The sequence below is a fragment of the Piliocolobus tephrosceles genome, chromosome 5 (assembly GCF_002776525.5).
Source record: "Piliocolobus tephrosceles isolate RC106 chromosome 5, ASM277652v3, whole genome shotgun sequence".
Lineage (NCBI taxonomy): Eukaryota > Metazoa > Chordata > Mammalia > Primates > Cercopithecidae > Piliocolobus > Piliocolobus tephrosceles.
In genome coordinates this window covers 131489425-131505607 of record NC_045438.1, presented here as the reverse complement: position 1 = coordinate 131505607, position 16183 = coordinate 131489425, and the positions used below count along the sequence as shown (strand labels likewise).

The following is a 16183-nucleotide window of genomic DNA, read 5'->3' as shown; positions in this document are numbered from 1 at the left end:
TCTTCTTCTTCTTCTTCTTCTTCTTCTTCTTCTTCTTCTTCTTCTTCTTCCTCTTCTTCTTCCTCTTCTTCCTCTTCTTCTTCTTCTCCTATTTTTTTTTTTTTTCTTTTTTGGAGACAGAGTCTCACTCTGTTGCCTAGGTTGGAGTGCAGTGGTGCAATCTTGGCTCACTACAACCTCCACTTCCCAGGTTCAAGCAATTTTCCTGCCTCAGCCTCCCAAGTAGCTGGGACTACAGATATTTGCCACCATGCCCAGCTAATTTTTTTGTATTTTAGTGGAGACGGGGTTTCACCATGTTGGCCAGGAAGGTCTCGAACTCCTGACCTCAAGTGATCCACCTGCCTCAGCCTCTCAAAGTGTTGGGATTACAGGTGTGAGCCACCACACCTAGTGGAAGGAAGATTTCTATGTGACTGTGCAGAGACTAAGATTTCCACTTTTCTGCTTCCTGTTCAACCACATTTTGTCCTTCCCTCAGGATCTGACTTTAAACCACCTTTTCCCTCCAAATTTTATTTACTGTTGAAACCATGTTATAGGAAATAAAAATGGAACTCTCATCCCATGTGGTTGGAAGTGTAAAGTAGTATGACCACTTTGAAAAACAGTTGGGTTGTATTTTGCAAAGGTGAACTTATGCATACACTCCAGACCACCAATTCCACTTCCATGTCAACATCCTAGAGAAATCTTTCTAGTTGTTCACTTCTCCAGAAGACACATATAAGAAAGTTTGTAGCAGCAGAGTTCATAGTGGCACAGAATGTGAAACAACCGAATGTCTGTCCATCAGTAGCAGCATAGATAAAATGATATTATAAAATGGTCTATTACAACAGTGAAAATGAGTGAACTATAGCTGTACTCATCAACATAGGTAAATATCAAGATCATACTATTGTCTAAAAGAAGCAGACAACAGAAGAATAGATACATACAATATTAATAGTATGTTACTTAAGGTTACAAACATAGGTAGAAAACATGAAAACAAGGGAATTATTAATACAAAATTCTGCAGAGTGGTTACATCTGAAAGAGAGAGAAAAGGGGAATGCCCATAGGAAGGGACCCCTAAGAGGCTTCTAAGGTATTGGTGATATCCTGTTGTATAGCATGGGGAGTGGGTACACGAATGCAAATGTTATTAATCAAACTGTGCACATCAGTTCTATAAATTCTTTTGTGTGTATAATATATTTAATATCCCATGAAAAAATTCTACTACAGGTGAGGACATGGAGCAATGGAAACCCACACTCACTGCTGCGAGGATAAGCTGGAAAAGCCATTTTGGAGAACATTTGGCACCATCTAGTACAGTGGAAGTTGTACATGTTCTGTGATCCAGCAATGCCTTTCCTAGATATTCCTAGTACTGTACCTTAAAGCACTGCTTTTCGAACATGCTGATCACAACCTCTCATTGAGAAGTACATTTTACATCACAACCAAGTATCTCTCGCTCTCAGGCGTGCACACACACACAGACACATGTATATGTATGTGTAAGTGTAAAAAAGCTGGGAAAAAATTTTGCGAAACAATGCCCATATTACATGCATCACATTCTGATCTTTTCTATTTCTGTCTATTCTATTTCATTAAAGGTCCTAACCTTTAAGTTCACTTTAACTCACTAGTAGTTGATGCTGTGGAATGTTTGTGTCCCCTCAAAATTGGATTTAGATGCATATGCTGAAACTAATCACCAATATGATGGCATTAGGTGGTGGGGTATTTGGGAGGTGATGAAGGTAGATTACTGCCCTTTTAAGAGGGGCTCCAAAGAGCTGCCTGACCCTTTCCACCATGTGGGGACACAGCCAGCAGGTGTTACCTATGAACCAGGAAATGGGCCCTCACCAGACACCAAATCTGCTGGCATCTTGATCTTGTATTTCCTAGCCTCCAGAACGGCGAGAAATAAATTTCTGCTGTTTACAAGCTACCCAATCTATGATATTTTGTTTTTTATTTTTTCATGTCAGACAGCTAATGTGCTGACATCTTAACAAGGTTTGAGGGAGGCACATCTCACACATGGGCATGAACACCCACTCATCTTGCTTATGAACTGCAAAAAGACTGATCTATGATATTTTGTTATAGCAGCCTGAATGGACTAAGACAGTTGAGAAACCATAATTTGAAAAAAAACTGCACTAGAGAAAAATTTCCATGAGATAATGTGTAAAAGAATGTTGAATGAGCAATGCTCAAAATAAAAATAACTGGAAATGAGAATTGAGGAATATGCACATAATAGAATGATATATTGCAGTTAAGATGAGTAAACTAGAGCTCAATGTATTAACAGAATGTTGAGTGAAAAAGCCAGTTGCTGAAGCATATGTACAGTATGATGTTATTTATAAAGTTTCAAAGCACGAAAAACATGTTGTTTATGGATACACACATATGTAATAAAACTCTAAAACACGCATGGGAATGCTGAACTTGTAACTCAGGATCGTGGTTTCCACTGGAGAGAGGGAGGGGAATGAGATCAGAGAGGAACAAAATGGAGCTTTAGTTATATTTTGAGATTTTTTGTTTATCAATCTTTTTGTTATTTGTTCTTTATTATTTATTGCAGGAGATGGCAAATTACCAATATTGGGCCAAATCTGGTAAGCTATTTTTACATGCTCTAGGAGATAAAAATTTTTTAATTGTTGAAAAACTTGAAAGAAGAAGAATATTTCATGACATGTAACATAAAGTGCAAATTTCAATGTGGATAAAATAAGTTTTATTAGAACACAGCACCGAGAACTTATTTATTGTCTATGGTTGCTTTCATACAATGGCAGATATGAATAGCTGCAACAGAGACCATATAGCTGGCAAAGTCTAAAAATATCTAAAATTCAGCCCTTGATATAAGAAGTTTGTCAACCCCTGGTTGACATATATACATATATGTATACATACATAACATACATATACCTGTATGCACATATAGATGCATACACACATATATGTCAACATGTATATGTTGTGAGGAGCGTGAGGGGTGTGTGTGTGTGTGTGTGTGTATATATACATTTTTTTTTTTTTTTAATAAGGTCTCACTCTGTCACCCAGGCTGAAGTGCAGTGGAACGATCTCGGCTCACTGCAACCCCCGCCTCCTGGTCTCAAGTGATCCTCCCCCTCAGCCTCTGAGTAGCTGGGACCACAAGTGTGTGCCACCACACTCCTCTAATTTTTTGTATTTTTGATAGAGACGGGGTTTTGTCATGTTGCCCAGGCTGGTCTCGAACTCCTGAGCTCAAGTGATCCACCTGCCTCAGCCTCCCAAAGTGCTGGGATTGTAGGTGTGAGCCACTGTACCCAGGCGATGTATATTTTATAATATTAAAAATATGGTGGCCGGCCGCGGTGGCTCACGCCTGTAATCCCAGCACTTTGAGAGGCCGAGGCGGGCGGATCACTAGGTCAGGAGACCGAGACTATCCTGGCTAATACGGTGAAACCCCGTCTCTACCAAAAATACAAAAAAAATTAGCCAGGCGCGGTGGCGGGCGCCTGTAGTCCCAGCTACAGGGAGGATGAGACAGGAGAATGGCTCGAACCCGGGAGGCGGAGCTTGCAGTGAGCCAATATCGCACCACTGCACTCCAGCCTGGGCAACAGAGCTCCATCTCAAAAACACGTCATCTCAAAATAAATAAATAAATAAATAAATAAATAAATAAATAAATAAATAAATAAATAAATAACATTAAAGAAAAGTTCCAGAAGTACCAAGATGTATAATTCTACCCTCTACCAAAATTTGCTTATTTTTTTCCACGTTTTCTTCCAATCTTTGACAAAACCCATATATTCGTTTTTTTTTTTTTTTTTTTTTTTTTTTTTTTTTTTTTTTTTTTTTTTTGAGACGGAGTCTCGCTCCGTCGTCCAGGCTGAAGTGAGTGGCAGCGATCTCGGCTCACTGCAAGCTCCGCCTCCCGGGTTCACGCTATTCTAAAACCCATATATTCTTACTGAAAGCATGCAAAGATATTTTATATTCTACCTTTTTCCTGCCGTACATCATTTCATACACCTTTTTGATGTGCTATGTAGCATTCAAATTCGCCCTCTTTATTGGTACAACATGGTTCAAGTTTATAAACTGCACACCATAATTTACGTAACTGCCTTTTCATGTTTAAATCTTCATATTCTTTTCATTTTTCCCTGTTTATTACTGGTTGCAAGGCAAAGAATATCTTTGTATACAGAGATTTTCCCCTTTCTTATTGCCAGGTATGGTAACTTCTTTTCTTTTTTTTTTTTTTTTTTTTTTTTCTTTTTTTTTTGAGATGGAGTCTCTCTCTGTCGCCCAGGCTGGATTTCAGTGGTGCAAACTCGGCTCACTGCAAGCTCTGCCTCCCGGGTTTACGCCATTCTCCTGCCTCAGCCTCCTGAGTAGCTAGGACTACAGGTGCCCACCACTACGTCCAGCTAATTTTTTTGTATTTTTAGTAGAGACGGGGTTTCACTGTTAGCCAGGATGGTCTTCATCTCCTGACCTCGTGATTCTCCTGTGTCGGCCTTCCAAAGTGCTGGGATTACAGGCGTGAGCCACCATGCCCAGCCAACTTCTTTTCTTAGAATAAATTCTTAGGAATGAAATATCTAGTTTTCCCTTCACCCCCAAATTCTGAAAACTCTCTCTTCTTCTCTTTATTTCTATAACCTCTTGCTTTTTCAGTCTTTTTGCTTATCCCCTTGCCTTCCCTAATATAACTTATCTCTGCATTGGCTCTTACAGTGGTCGTTAAGATCCTGTAAAGCTCTCTTGCTGTTAAATCCCAGCTTGACCTCACTATCTCTTAGGTGGCCCAACATTGCACAGTGCATTGTGAGGGCTGCTTCTTGCTCTCATTTCTTAACCCTTCCCCTCATCACAGTGTCTACTTCCTTCCTTCCACTTCACTCCTTTGCTAAGGTTAAAGTCTGCCAGTGATCTCTCTGTAAGTCCAAAGGCTTTTTTCTCTATTTTTATCTTCCCATTGGAGTTCCTGTCCTGAAGTGACTTTCCTCCTATAGTCACTTTCTTCAGGCCTTTCTCCTTCCTTTTCTGTCCCTACTCAAGGATTATCTCTTTCATAAAACTTTCTCTAAGGGTTGGGATACGTCTACCTCTTTTGAGTCCACAGTCAACCCAGGCATATCTCATCCCTTAACTATAGTTTGCCCCATTTTAAGTTGTTTAACCCTCTTTTGAATGAAGATGAAGTTGAAGGGGGAAAAGTAAAAAGTTGCAGGTAAACAATATTGAGAAGCCTCTACTTACAGTTTCAGAATAAACTCTTGAGATAAATTCAACAATCACAGGCCATACCATATTAGTAACAGAAGATCTACAAAGTGAGGTCCATGGATCAGCAGCATCAGTGTCACCTGGGAGCTTGTTAGAAATTCTGAGTTGTAGGCTCCACCTCAGACCTGCTGAATCAGAATCTAGGTTTTTAATATAATCCTCAGTGATTCACATGTGCAATATAGTATAGGAAGCACTGGTCTAGTCGACCAGTGAATGTCTGCCAAGAAGGACCTCCATCAGAAGTCCTCTAAGGACCTCTCGGGAACATCAAACCAATGGTTTACACCTCTTGCTGGGCAAGGGTGGCTGTCATAGCTATCAGCCCTTTGATGAGAGCTACCAATTGATCTCCTGACTAGGTGGGTGGCCTCCCTCCCTCATCATTCCGAACAGGCACATTCCTTTAAAGCTGCAAAAGAGTTTGAAGAACGCAATCTTTCTCAGAGAAGACTGTTCTTCAACCAAGAGTGTAGGCAAGGATGTAGAATCATTGGTGAAGTGGACACATTCTACTAGGGGTTAGGAAGCACTTTTTCTGTCATCTTTCCTAACAAAAAAATATGTGAACAACATAGAATTGAAAAACAAGAAATATTTATATTCTTCCTTCTTTCACTCAGTAAACATTTACTAAGCACTCTCTATGTGCCAAACACTATTCTAGGTGCTGGGGATACAGCAGGGAACAAAACAAAGTCCCAGTCTTAGTGGGGTTCACATTCTAGGGCAGCAGTCCCCAACCTTTTTGGCATCCGGGACCAGTTTCATGGAAGACAACTTTTCCACGAAAATTTTGGGGGAGGGGGGGTTTCAGGATGAAACGTTTCCACTTCAAATCACAAGGCATTAGATTCTCATAAGGAATACGCAACCTAGATCCCTTGTATGAGCAGTTCACAATAGGGTTCACACTCCTATGAGAACCTGATGCTGCTGCTGATCTGACAGGAGGCGGAGCTCTGGCGGTAGTGATTGCATGCCACCCGCCCACCTCCTGCTATGTGGCCTGGTTCCTAACAGGCCACAGACAGGGGGCCTCTATTCTAGGGGATAGAGATGGACAGCAAACAAGTACATAATATGGCCTGTAGTGATAGCGCTTTAAAGAAAAATAGAGCCAGGCACAGTGGCCCATGCCTGTAATCCCAGCATTTTGGGACACTGAAGAGGAAGGATCATTTTAACCCAGGAGTTTGGGACCAGCCTGGGCAAAATAGGGAGACTCTGTCTCTACAAACAATAAAAAGATTAGCTGGGTGTGGTGGCATGCATTGTGGTCCCAGCTACTTGGGAGGCTGACATAGGACGACTGCTTGAGCTCAGGAGGTCAAGGCTTCAGTGAGCTGTGGTCATGCCACTGCACTCCTTGGCAACAGAGTGAGACCTTGTGTCAAAAAACTAAAGAAAGAAAGAAAAAGAAAAATAGAGCAGTGTAGCCAGTATTTAAGATGGGTGGTTAGGGAGGGTCTCTACAGGGTAAAGACAGTTGGGTATATACCTGCATGAAATGAGGAAGCAAGGCATTTAGGGGAAGAGAAGTCCAAGCAGAGGAAATGGCTAATGCAAAGGCCTTGAAGTAGGAACATATTTAGAGTGTTCAAGGAACAGCAATAAGACCAATGGGCATGGTTGGAGCAGATTAAGCAAGAAAGAAAGTGTAATGAGATGAGGCTGGAGAGGTGAGTGGAGCCAAGTCATGTAGGGTCTTTAAGGAGCTTGGATTTTATGCCAAGTACAGTGGGGGCCATTGCAAGGTTTTGAGCAGAGGAGTGACATGATATGGTCTACATTTTAACAGAGTGTCTCCGGGCTGGGTGTGATGACTCCCACCTGTAATACTAGCACTCTGGGAGGCCAAAGCTGATGGATTGCTTGAGTTCAGGGGTACGAGACCAGCCTGGGCAACATGGTGAAACCTCAATCTTTACAAAAATACAAAAAATTTGCTGGCCATGGTGGTATGTGCCTGTAGTCCCAGTTACTCAGGAGGCTGATGTGGGAGGATTGGTTGAGCCTGGGAGGTGGAAGTTGTAGTGTGCTGAGATCATGTCACTGGATTCCAGCTTGGGTGACAGGGCAAGACCTGGTCTCAAAAAAAAAAAAAAAAAAAAAAAAAAAGGTCTCTCTGGCTGCTATATGGGGACTGTACTCTAAAGGGGTAAGAGTGGGAGCAGGGAGCCGAATAGCAGGCTGCTGTAAGCGGATGTGTGGTTAGTGAAGATTAGGGTGACCAACTGGTAGTGGTGAAAAAGGTTCCAACAATCTCAATTTCCCTACCAAATACTATTTAAAAAGTCATCACCAGGTAACTATTGTGAATTTTTAAAAAATCTTGGAGGGGAAATTGATATAGAAAACAAAGTGTAGAAATAATAGGGCTTCTCTGGGTTGAGCACTGTTAACAACATCCCCTGGGAATCAGTGTTATTTAACATTTCGTAAAAGATTAAGAAAAAGGAGTATTTTGAGATATTTCTAGGTACACAAATTATACTTTGCTTTCCACATAGTAAAATGTCAAATCAATAGGGAACAGCTTCTGGAACATCTCTAAAACCATGTGTGTAAGCTGGAAAGTGGCAGGTATCTTGTCACATGGATGAGTGTATGGCAGCTCACATAGGGGAAGACAATCCAGAGGATACCTTTAAGACAATGAACTCTGAACTGCTGGTTGCCACCAAGGTAAGGAATCTAGAAGTTGTTTTAGATTACTCCTTCAAGACATCAACTCTTCTAAAGCCCAAACAGCCAGCAAAAGTTCTGGCTGTCCAGAATAAAGACAAAACATCAACCTTAACAAAGCCTCAGTACATCCCTTTTTGGGCTTAGTGTGCAGTGCTGGTCACTGCATCCTAAGAAAAAGAAGTGCCAGAGAATGGCAGGTAAAATGATTAAAAGAATAGAGGGACTTTTTCTTTCTTTTTTTCCTGGGTTAAATGCCCATAAAGAAAATAAGATGAAAGTGTATAAAAGCATGAAAGATTCAGAAGAAGTAAAAATAGCCCTCGTCATCCAATCCTATAATTCTAAAATTAGGGGACAAAAGAAGCTTGAAAATGGGAGTAATGTAGAAACCGTCGTTGGAGGACATACCCGTCGGGGGTCGGGTCTTTAAGTATTCTCCAATATGTGGAAGTACATGTGGTAGCTGTAAATGGAGGGTGGGGGTGGGAGTGGGGGTCACGCAACCCACCTCAACAGTCCTTCGATGGGACAAAAACCACTCTGGACTGGTGCCCGCTTTCCCTCTCTCCCCAAATCACCACGGAATACAACCACTGAAACTCAAAAACAGCAAAAAACACCGACAAGACATTCAAAGGATTCAAAATGTTAATATTAAATCTCATTGTCTGGGAAAATTAGATTGAAAATAAATTCAGGGGTGCAAGATTTATAACAGATTAACAAGGGAAATTAAGGATGCTCGTGGGGCCGGGAGGAGATACATCCTTAACTTTGTGATTCACACGATGGAGCTATACTGTGTCCTTCAAAGAAATCGTATTTGGTGATCTGAGTTGGACAGCTATGATAAACCATTTCCTATACACCGTTAGCATAGTCAGAAAGAGAAAGTTATGGATTGACATAGGGATTAGATCATTTGAATTTTTCACCCACAGCGCAAGTCCTTCAATCGTTTTCAGTAAACAGAGGGAGAGGGAGACTCTGATGAACCGTTGCTCACGTGTTGAGCAGTTAGCAATCCCGGGCTATCGGGTCCCTACTGACCTTCAGAAAAACGAATGAACATCTAAACGGAACGAGGAAGGGAGGGTAATAACCAGAGTGTCATTGAGTTGAGAGATGTTAAAAATGGGCTACAACAAACACATGGGCCTTTACTTTTAGGTCAAAGATTCCTATATATAAATACATAGTATGCTCTCTCTTGCCAAAAAATAATAGACTCAGGAACATCATTCCTCACGAAGAAGATAATTCCCTCTCTTCCTTCCCATAGGTCCCTTACTTTACCTGATTCTTCCCTCTCGCGGGTTAGGAACTTTGAGCCCCGCCTCTCTGCTCGTCCAAGCTCCGCCTTCCCCGTCCACCTGTGTGCCCAGACCCTGACGTTGCCGGTTGGCTTCAGCGGCCTGCAGGATTCCGGCTCCCAATTGGTCGGCCCGTCCACGGCTTGCGCAGCCCACCAATGGCAGCCGTGCTGGGTGGAGGGGTGCCCACATCCAAGATGGCGTCCCCAGGAGCTGGGAGCGGGTGACCGGCGGCGGGGAAGCGGCCTGGGTTGGCCCTCAGATTGCGGGGTCTGGGGGCATCTCGCCAGGCAACCCCTTGGCCCGCCTACAAGGCCTTCCCCCTGCCAGAGCAATGGCCGCTGAGAACAGCAAGCAGTTTTGGAAGAGGAGCGCTAAGCTGCCGGGGAGGTGAGCCCAGGACGCTGAGAGGGAGAGGGGATTGGACCAAACCCTTCCAGATCCTAATCCCTAAATGCCGCGGCCCTGGGGCGCCACCGAGGCTGGAAGACTGGTTTGGGGAAGCTGGGGCTGCCTGTTGGCGGCAGGGCAGCTGTCAGGCAGAGGAGCGAACAGCGAGCTTTGGGGACGGCTGGATGTGGGTGTAGACCGGGGTCTGGGGGCGGAGGTTTCTGGAGGGGTGACCTCAGCGGGAAGGTGGCCGAAGATTGGGCGTAAAGGGGAGTGGAGTTGGGTGAGTAGTCAGTGTCGGCCCTGGTCTCGAGGGTTCCTCCCCAGAGCTGCTTCCCACTCTAATTAGGACTCCCTCTCAGGGGTCTCCACCACGCACAGGTGGTTGGTCGCTCGACGATGGCTTGCTCCCCCAGCTCGGCACTTACCCGAAGGGTTCTGGTGGGAGTTTGGGGTCGCCTGCCGAGAGGGTTAGGCAGGAAAAGTGAGGACAGTTCTCAACTCCGACCTTACTTTATCTTGAGTTGGCCTTTCCCACTAGGAATTATTACAAGGCGACCACAGAATCAGGTTATTCCTTCGGCATTTTCTAAGGATTTGTCCAACCCCAAGTGACTTCTTCCTCCCCTGTATTGTAATGCACTTCTTGTGCAAATGCACTAAATTCTTTCATTCTTCAGTTGTTTAGCTGGAGAGCAGACCTCCTAAGACTACTCCCACCCTCTTTGTGGTGTATGTTGAGACTTTTGGCAAATTATCCATTCATCAGTCTACTGTTGGTTTACTGTTTCAGTTTATTTTGGGCAAAGTCCTGAGAAGTATAAGGAAGAGTGTGTATTTCAGTCGTGAATCTTAAGATTTCTGCCAGCCACAGTCTACTTGGTGATGAAATTCATGTTTGGTTGTGTCCCACGTGCTACCTTTTCTAATGGATTCAGGTTTTTTCCTTCTGGGATGATCTTTTGAACTCGTGACTTTTTTTTTTTTTAAGCAAGAGGGAGATGAGGGTCAATAGTGGCTAAGTTAGAGCCTTACTTTTTTTTTCCCCCCCCAATGAAATAGAAACAAGGTCTATGTTTGGGCTGGTCTCTAACTCCTGTCCTCAAGTGATCTGCTTGCCTTGGCCTCCCAAAGTGTTGGGATTGCGGGCGTTAACCACCATACCCCACCAAGAGGTCTGTTTTATTAAGGATCCTAGTAGACATAGGGAGAATAGGTGGAAATCAGCTTTTAGTAATGCTCATTAAATAATAATAAGATAACTTCAGATTAAAGTGCTATGGACTTGCAGTGTTGATATTACTGTTAAAGATGTTCTGTGTTTTTAGGTAAGCACCACTTCCTGCCAACTGATTCCTTTTCCTTCCTGGTTTAGTGAGCTCTTTAGTTGTGCTAACTGCTATTCTCCGGGGTTTTCCATAGTGAGATCATTACATTTTGACATCCTAAGATTATAATCAGAATCAATAGGAAGACAGTTGTATCAGGAAGCAGTGCAAGAGATGTGGGACATGGCATAGGCTTCTGTGCCTTTTGACTGGTGGTTGCTATTAACAGTCTTTTTTTCCTGTATTTCCTGTATTTGACTATAAGAACAGTCAACTTTTTTAAAACACTACTTTTCTGAGATAGGAAGAGAAGTCTTTTCAGTTTCTTCAAGTTTCTAGATTCCCTTTTCATTTTGAAGAATATAGAGAAATAGAGAACTTTTGAGTTCAGAAAGCCTTGGGTTACTATTTGGGCTCTCCTGTGTGTATGACCAAGACAAATAATCTATCTAGGCCTCAGTTTCCTTATCTATGAAATGAGAAATAAAAATACCTTCCTCAGAGTTACTGTGGAGACTAAGTGAAATACCCTATTTGTAAAGAACCTAGGACAGTGTTTATTTAGCACATTATAGTTGCTCAAAAGACAGTAGTTATTAATATTACTGTCATTATTAGAGCAAGTAAACATTTAAAAGAATGTTATTCAGATCCTTACCCCAGCTCATTGTCTTCCTTGTTTGTTTTAAGGTATTCAAATATTGTCACAATTTATAATAATTTTTAGTACCTTACTTGGTAAAGAGAAATATTTTTCAGCTGTGTGCTTTTAGCAGTAAAGCTCACGAGCCTCTGGTCGTGGGAGAAAACTAAAGTTCTTTTAGATAGAAAGGTACTTGGATTTAAAGAAAATATTAGAGCATTTTCTCAAGAATAGAACTTTTGCATCTGTACTCATTCGGTCTTAGGGAAGAAAAGCTTTCTTTCCCTTTCCTGGGTGGGGAAATGACACAAATGACTGTACTAGATGCATGGCAACTTGGAAATGAAACTACTTTACTCTTCATTGCAAATTGAAAGGTGAAAAATCAAAGCGATGACAAGATTCTTTCTGTCTGATCATGATCCAACAACCTTAGTGACAACAAATAGAAATTTTATTACATAAAATAACAAGTTACAAATGAATGAAACATTCTTTTTAAAAATAACAGCTTTATTGAGATATTAATATACCATAAAATTCATTCTTTTAAAGTGTACATTTCAGTGGTATTTAGTATATTCATTATAGTACAGATGGTTTTGTGCAACTATCGCCACTAATTTCAAAACATTTTCATCATCCCGAAAAGAAACTACATACCTGTTTACAGTCACTCCCCATCCACCCCACTCCAGACCCTGGTAACTACTAATCTACTTTCTGTTTCTGTGGATTTACCTCTTTTGGACATTTTATATATATGGAGTAATATGATACGAGGCTTTTGTGAGTGGCTTCTTTTATTAAGCGCAGTGATTTCAGGCTTGTCCACGCTGTAGTATGTATCAGTACTTCATTTTATTTTATAGCTGAATAATGTTCTATGGTGTACATACACCACATTTGGTTCATTCATCAGTTGATGGACATTTGAATTGTTTTCATTTTTGGGCTATTGTGAATAATGCTTTAATGAACTTTTATGCACAGGTTTTTGTTTGAATATATATTTTCTATTCTTCTGCTGATAAATAGGAGTGGAATTGCTAGGTCATGTGATAACTTGGTGGAACTAAACATCTTTTTAAGTTCTCTGAGTTATTCACTTGAGCCCTGTGTTCCTAGCATGTCAAATGGTCATTGTGTTGATGCCTAGAAGATAAGAGGCAATCTACCATTGTTGTTAAGAATGCAGGCTTTGGCGGGTGTGGTGGTCTGTAATCCCAGAATTTTGGAAGGCTGAGGAGGGTAGATCATTTGAGGCCAGGAGTTCGAGACCAGCCTGGCCAACATGGTGAAACTCCCATCTCTACTGAAAACACAAGTTAGCTGGGCATGGTGGTGTGTGCCTATAGTCCCAGCTACTTAGGAGACTGATGCCCAAGAATCTCTTGAACCTGGGAGGCGGAGGTTGCAGTGAACTGAGATTGCGTCACTACGCTCCAGCCCTGGGCAACAGAGCGAGGGTCCGTCTCAAAAAAAAAAATACAGGCTCTGAAATCTGACTGCCTAGGTTCAAATCCCAGCTCTACTTTCTAGCTATGTGATCTTATGGGATTTAATTAACTCCTCAGTGCATCAGTCTCCTCATCTCTAAAACAGGGACAGAGTATCTGCCCCATGGGGCTGTTATGAGGATTAAATGAGATAATACATAATAATTGGTTAGGAGGTACACAATAATATTAGCTATTACAAGAATGATAGTTACAATGATAGTAGCTATCATTTTTGTTTTCTCTCCTTGCTTTAGTTTTTGAAACTGAAATTGAAAAGCTTTGATCTGGCTGAGTGTGGTGGCTCACACCTGTAATCCCAGCACTTTGGCAGGCTGAGACGGGCAAATCATTTGAGGTCAGGAGTTCGAGACCAGCCTGGCCAACACGGTGAAACTCTGTGTCTACTAAAAACACACAAAAAAATTAGCTGAGCGTGGTGGCGCAAACTTGTGGGGGGGGGAAAAAAGCTTTGATCAGTGTGTGTGTGTGTGTGTGTGTGTGTGTGTGTGTCTGTCTGTGTCTAGAGCCTGGGCAGAGGAGAAAAAAAAAAATCACTTTATTTATTTATTTTTTTTTTTGAGACAGGGTCTCCATCTGTTGCCCTGGCTGGAGTGCAGTGGCATGGTCTTGGCTCACTGCAGCCTCTGCCTCCCAGGTTTAGACAATTCTCCTGCCTCAGCCTCCTAAGTAGCTGGGATTACAGGCATATGCCACCATGCCCAGCTAAGTTTTGTATTTTTACTAGAGAAGGGGGTTTTGCCATGTTGGCCAGGCTGGTCTTAAACTTTTGACCTCAAGTGATCCGCCCCCTACTCAGCCTCCCAAAGTTCTGAGATGACAGGTGTGAGCCACCGTGCCCAGCTCTGGCTCATTTTTGTATTTTTCGTAGAGACAGGTTTTGCCATGTTGCCCAGGCTGGTCATGAACTCCTGGGCTCAAGCAATCTGCCCACGTCATCCTCGCAAAGTGTTGGGATTACAGGCGTGAGCCTCTGCGTCTGGCCAAAATCCAAATTGCCTGAGTCTTCCAGGCCCTTCATTGTTGGAAGGAGAGGCCAAGTTAAGGACTTGAACCCAATCCTAAAGTAATAATGAATCTGACAGGAGACTTAGTGTAAAAGTCATAGCCTGTCTGGGCAGGTACATTACAACCTGTTCTTGGCTTGGAGATGTTTTACTGGTAGAGTGAGTCACTGGAAGTTACCAAATTATCATTGAAACAGCATAGATCACCTGTTCTGGAAGACTAATGTGGAGTGAGTATGTGAACCTAGATCAGTTGCCAACACATTTGGCATTTAAATTTGATAGGTCTTTTCCCCATATTTGTGCTAGCTCTTTCATCAGTGCTAAACAGACACCTGTTGATTTTTCCTACCAAGATGTTTGCACTGTTCCAACTGGTCAAAACAGCTATGTCAGTACATTCTATGGTGTTGGTTTTATTAAAGAGAGTGACGGAGGTTAATCAGAACTTTTGTTCCATTTTGTCTGTGTGGCAGCATATTCCATGCCATTCTTTTCTCTGCATATGTGGTGTGTTTTCTTCAAGATGCAGTGTGTTAACCTCTGGTTTTTAGGTCTAGCTTAAGCAGAGACCTAGGTTTTGTAGAGATCTAATACTAAATATTAGGTATTAGAAACACTTACTAAATATTGTTAAGTGCCTGCTGATATGTGTCATGCTCTGCCAGGTGGCAAGGGGGCTCAGGAAAAGATATGGCACCACTAAAAAATCTGCTTGGCATCATGGCTTCCCTGGAGAAGAGGCTGTGTATGACTGACTTTCTGGTTTTTCCACTAAACATATGTTACATCTGTAATCAGACAAACTTAAACGTGGAATTGGGTGAAAACACATTGTTGAATGCAAAGAGCAAGATGTAGAATTATATGTACAATGTGCTGTATTTTATGTGAAGTTTAAAACCATAAAAAATACTGTGCATTGTTTATGGATATATGAATATATGTAGAGATATAAAAACAGATGAGAGGAGTTCCCTCCAATTTCAGAGTAATTGTTATCTCTTGGGAAGTGAAGGAACAGGACTAGGGACTGCAACTGGGGCTTCAGTAGTCTAACACTTTGTTTTTTCTTTTCTTTTTTTTTTTTGAGACAGAGTCTCACTCTTGCCAGGCTGGAGTGCAGTGGCCTGATCTCCACTCACTGCAACTTCCGAGGCCAGGTTCAAGCGATTCTCGTGCCTTGGCCTCCCGAGTAGCTGGGACTACAGGTGCACGCCACCATGCCCAGCTAATTTTTTTGTATTTTTAGTAGAGATGGGGTTTCACCATTTTGGCCAGGATGGTCTGGATCTCCTGACCTTGTGATCCACCTGCCTCGGCCTCCCAAAGTGCTGGGATTACAGGCGTGAGCTACTATGACCGGCCTAACACTTTTTTTCTTAAATGAAATGTGACAAATGTTAACATTTATAAATCAGAGTGATGGGTTCATGGATGTTTATCATATCATTTTCTGTACTTTGTGTTTGAAAATGTCAATTAAATGCTTTTTCACTTGTGTTAGAGTTAATGTTTTGTGTTTTTTTAACTTGTGTTGGAGAGATCAGCCAGTTAGCCATGGAATTAAGTAAAATTTAAAGTAACATGCTTTAGAGCCAAAATAAGTCATATTTACAGTGTGATATTATTTATATAAAGTTTAAAAAACATGCAAAATCATACATTATTTAGGGATACATACACAGAAAATGAAAATATAAAAATGAGTGTGAAAAATGCCAGATCCAGCAGAGCAACTTCCTAGGAAGGGAGGGAGGGGTATGCCAGGGTGTTTTTTGTTGTTGTTGTTTGTTTGTTTGTTTGAGACGGGGTTTCACTCTTGTTGCCCAGGCTGGAGTGCAATGGCACTATCTTGGCTTACCGCAACCTCTGCCTCTCAGGTTCAAGCGATTCTCCTGCCTCAGCCTCCCGAGTAACTGGGATTACAGGCGTGCACCACCACGCCCAGCTAATTTTGTGTTTTTAG

At 42.1% G+C, this 16183-nt stretch overlaps 2 protein-coding genes and 1 non-coding gene across 5 annotated transcripts in view; 1 reads left to right on the top strand and 2 right to left on the bottom strand.

Annotated features, from left to right (window-relative positions):
- TMEM217 (transmembrane protein 217) overlaps positions 1-9898 on the bottom strand; it is a 44214-nt gene extending 34316 nt beyond the window's left edge. For 2 of the 3 annotated variants that reach the window (XM_023212697.1, XM_023212695.1), the window contains exon 1: positions 9310-9898. The gene's annotated coding sequence lies outside the window, so the exon portion shown is untranslated. Of the gene's footprint in view, positions 1-9304 lie in introns of all 3 variants that reach the window. The other variant, XM_023212696.2, reaches the window with a different exon arrangement.
- LOC111543228 lies at positions 1989-2092 on the bottom strand. Its single transcript, XR_002731790.1, has one exon. It is a non-coding gene; the product is annotated as a small nucleolar RNA U13 (small nucleolar RNA).
- TBC1D22B (TBC1 domain family member 22B) overlaps positions 9452-16183 on the top strand; it is a 76976-nt gene continuing 70244 nt past the window's right edge. Inside the window, exon 1 of the mRNA XM_023212694.2 lies at positions 9452-9716. Within this exon, the coding sequence (XP_023068462.1) occupies positions 9661-9716 (56 nt within the window). The 5' untranslated portion in view covers positions 9452-9660. The remainder of the gene's footprint in view (positions 9717-16183) is intronic.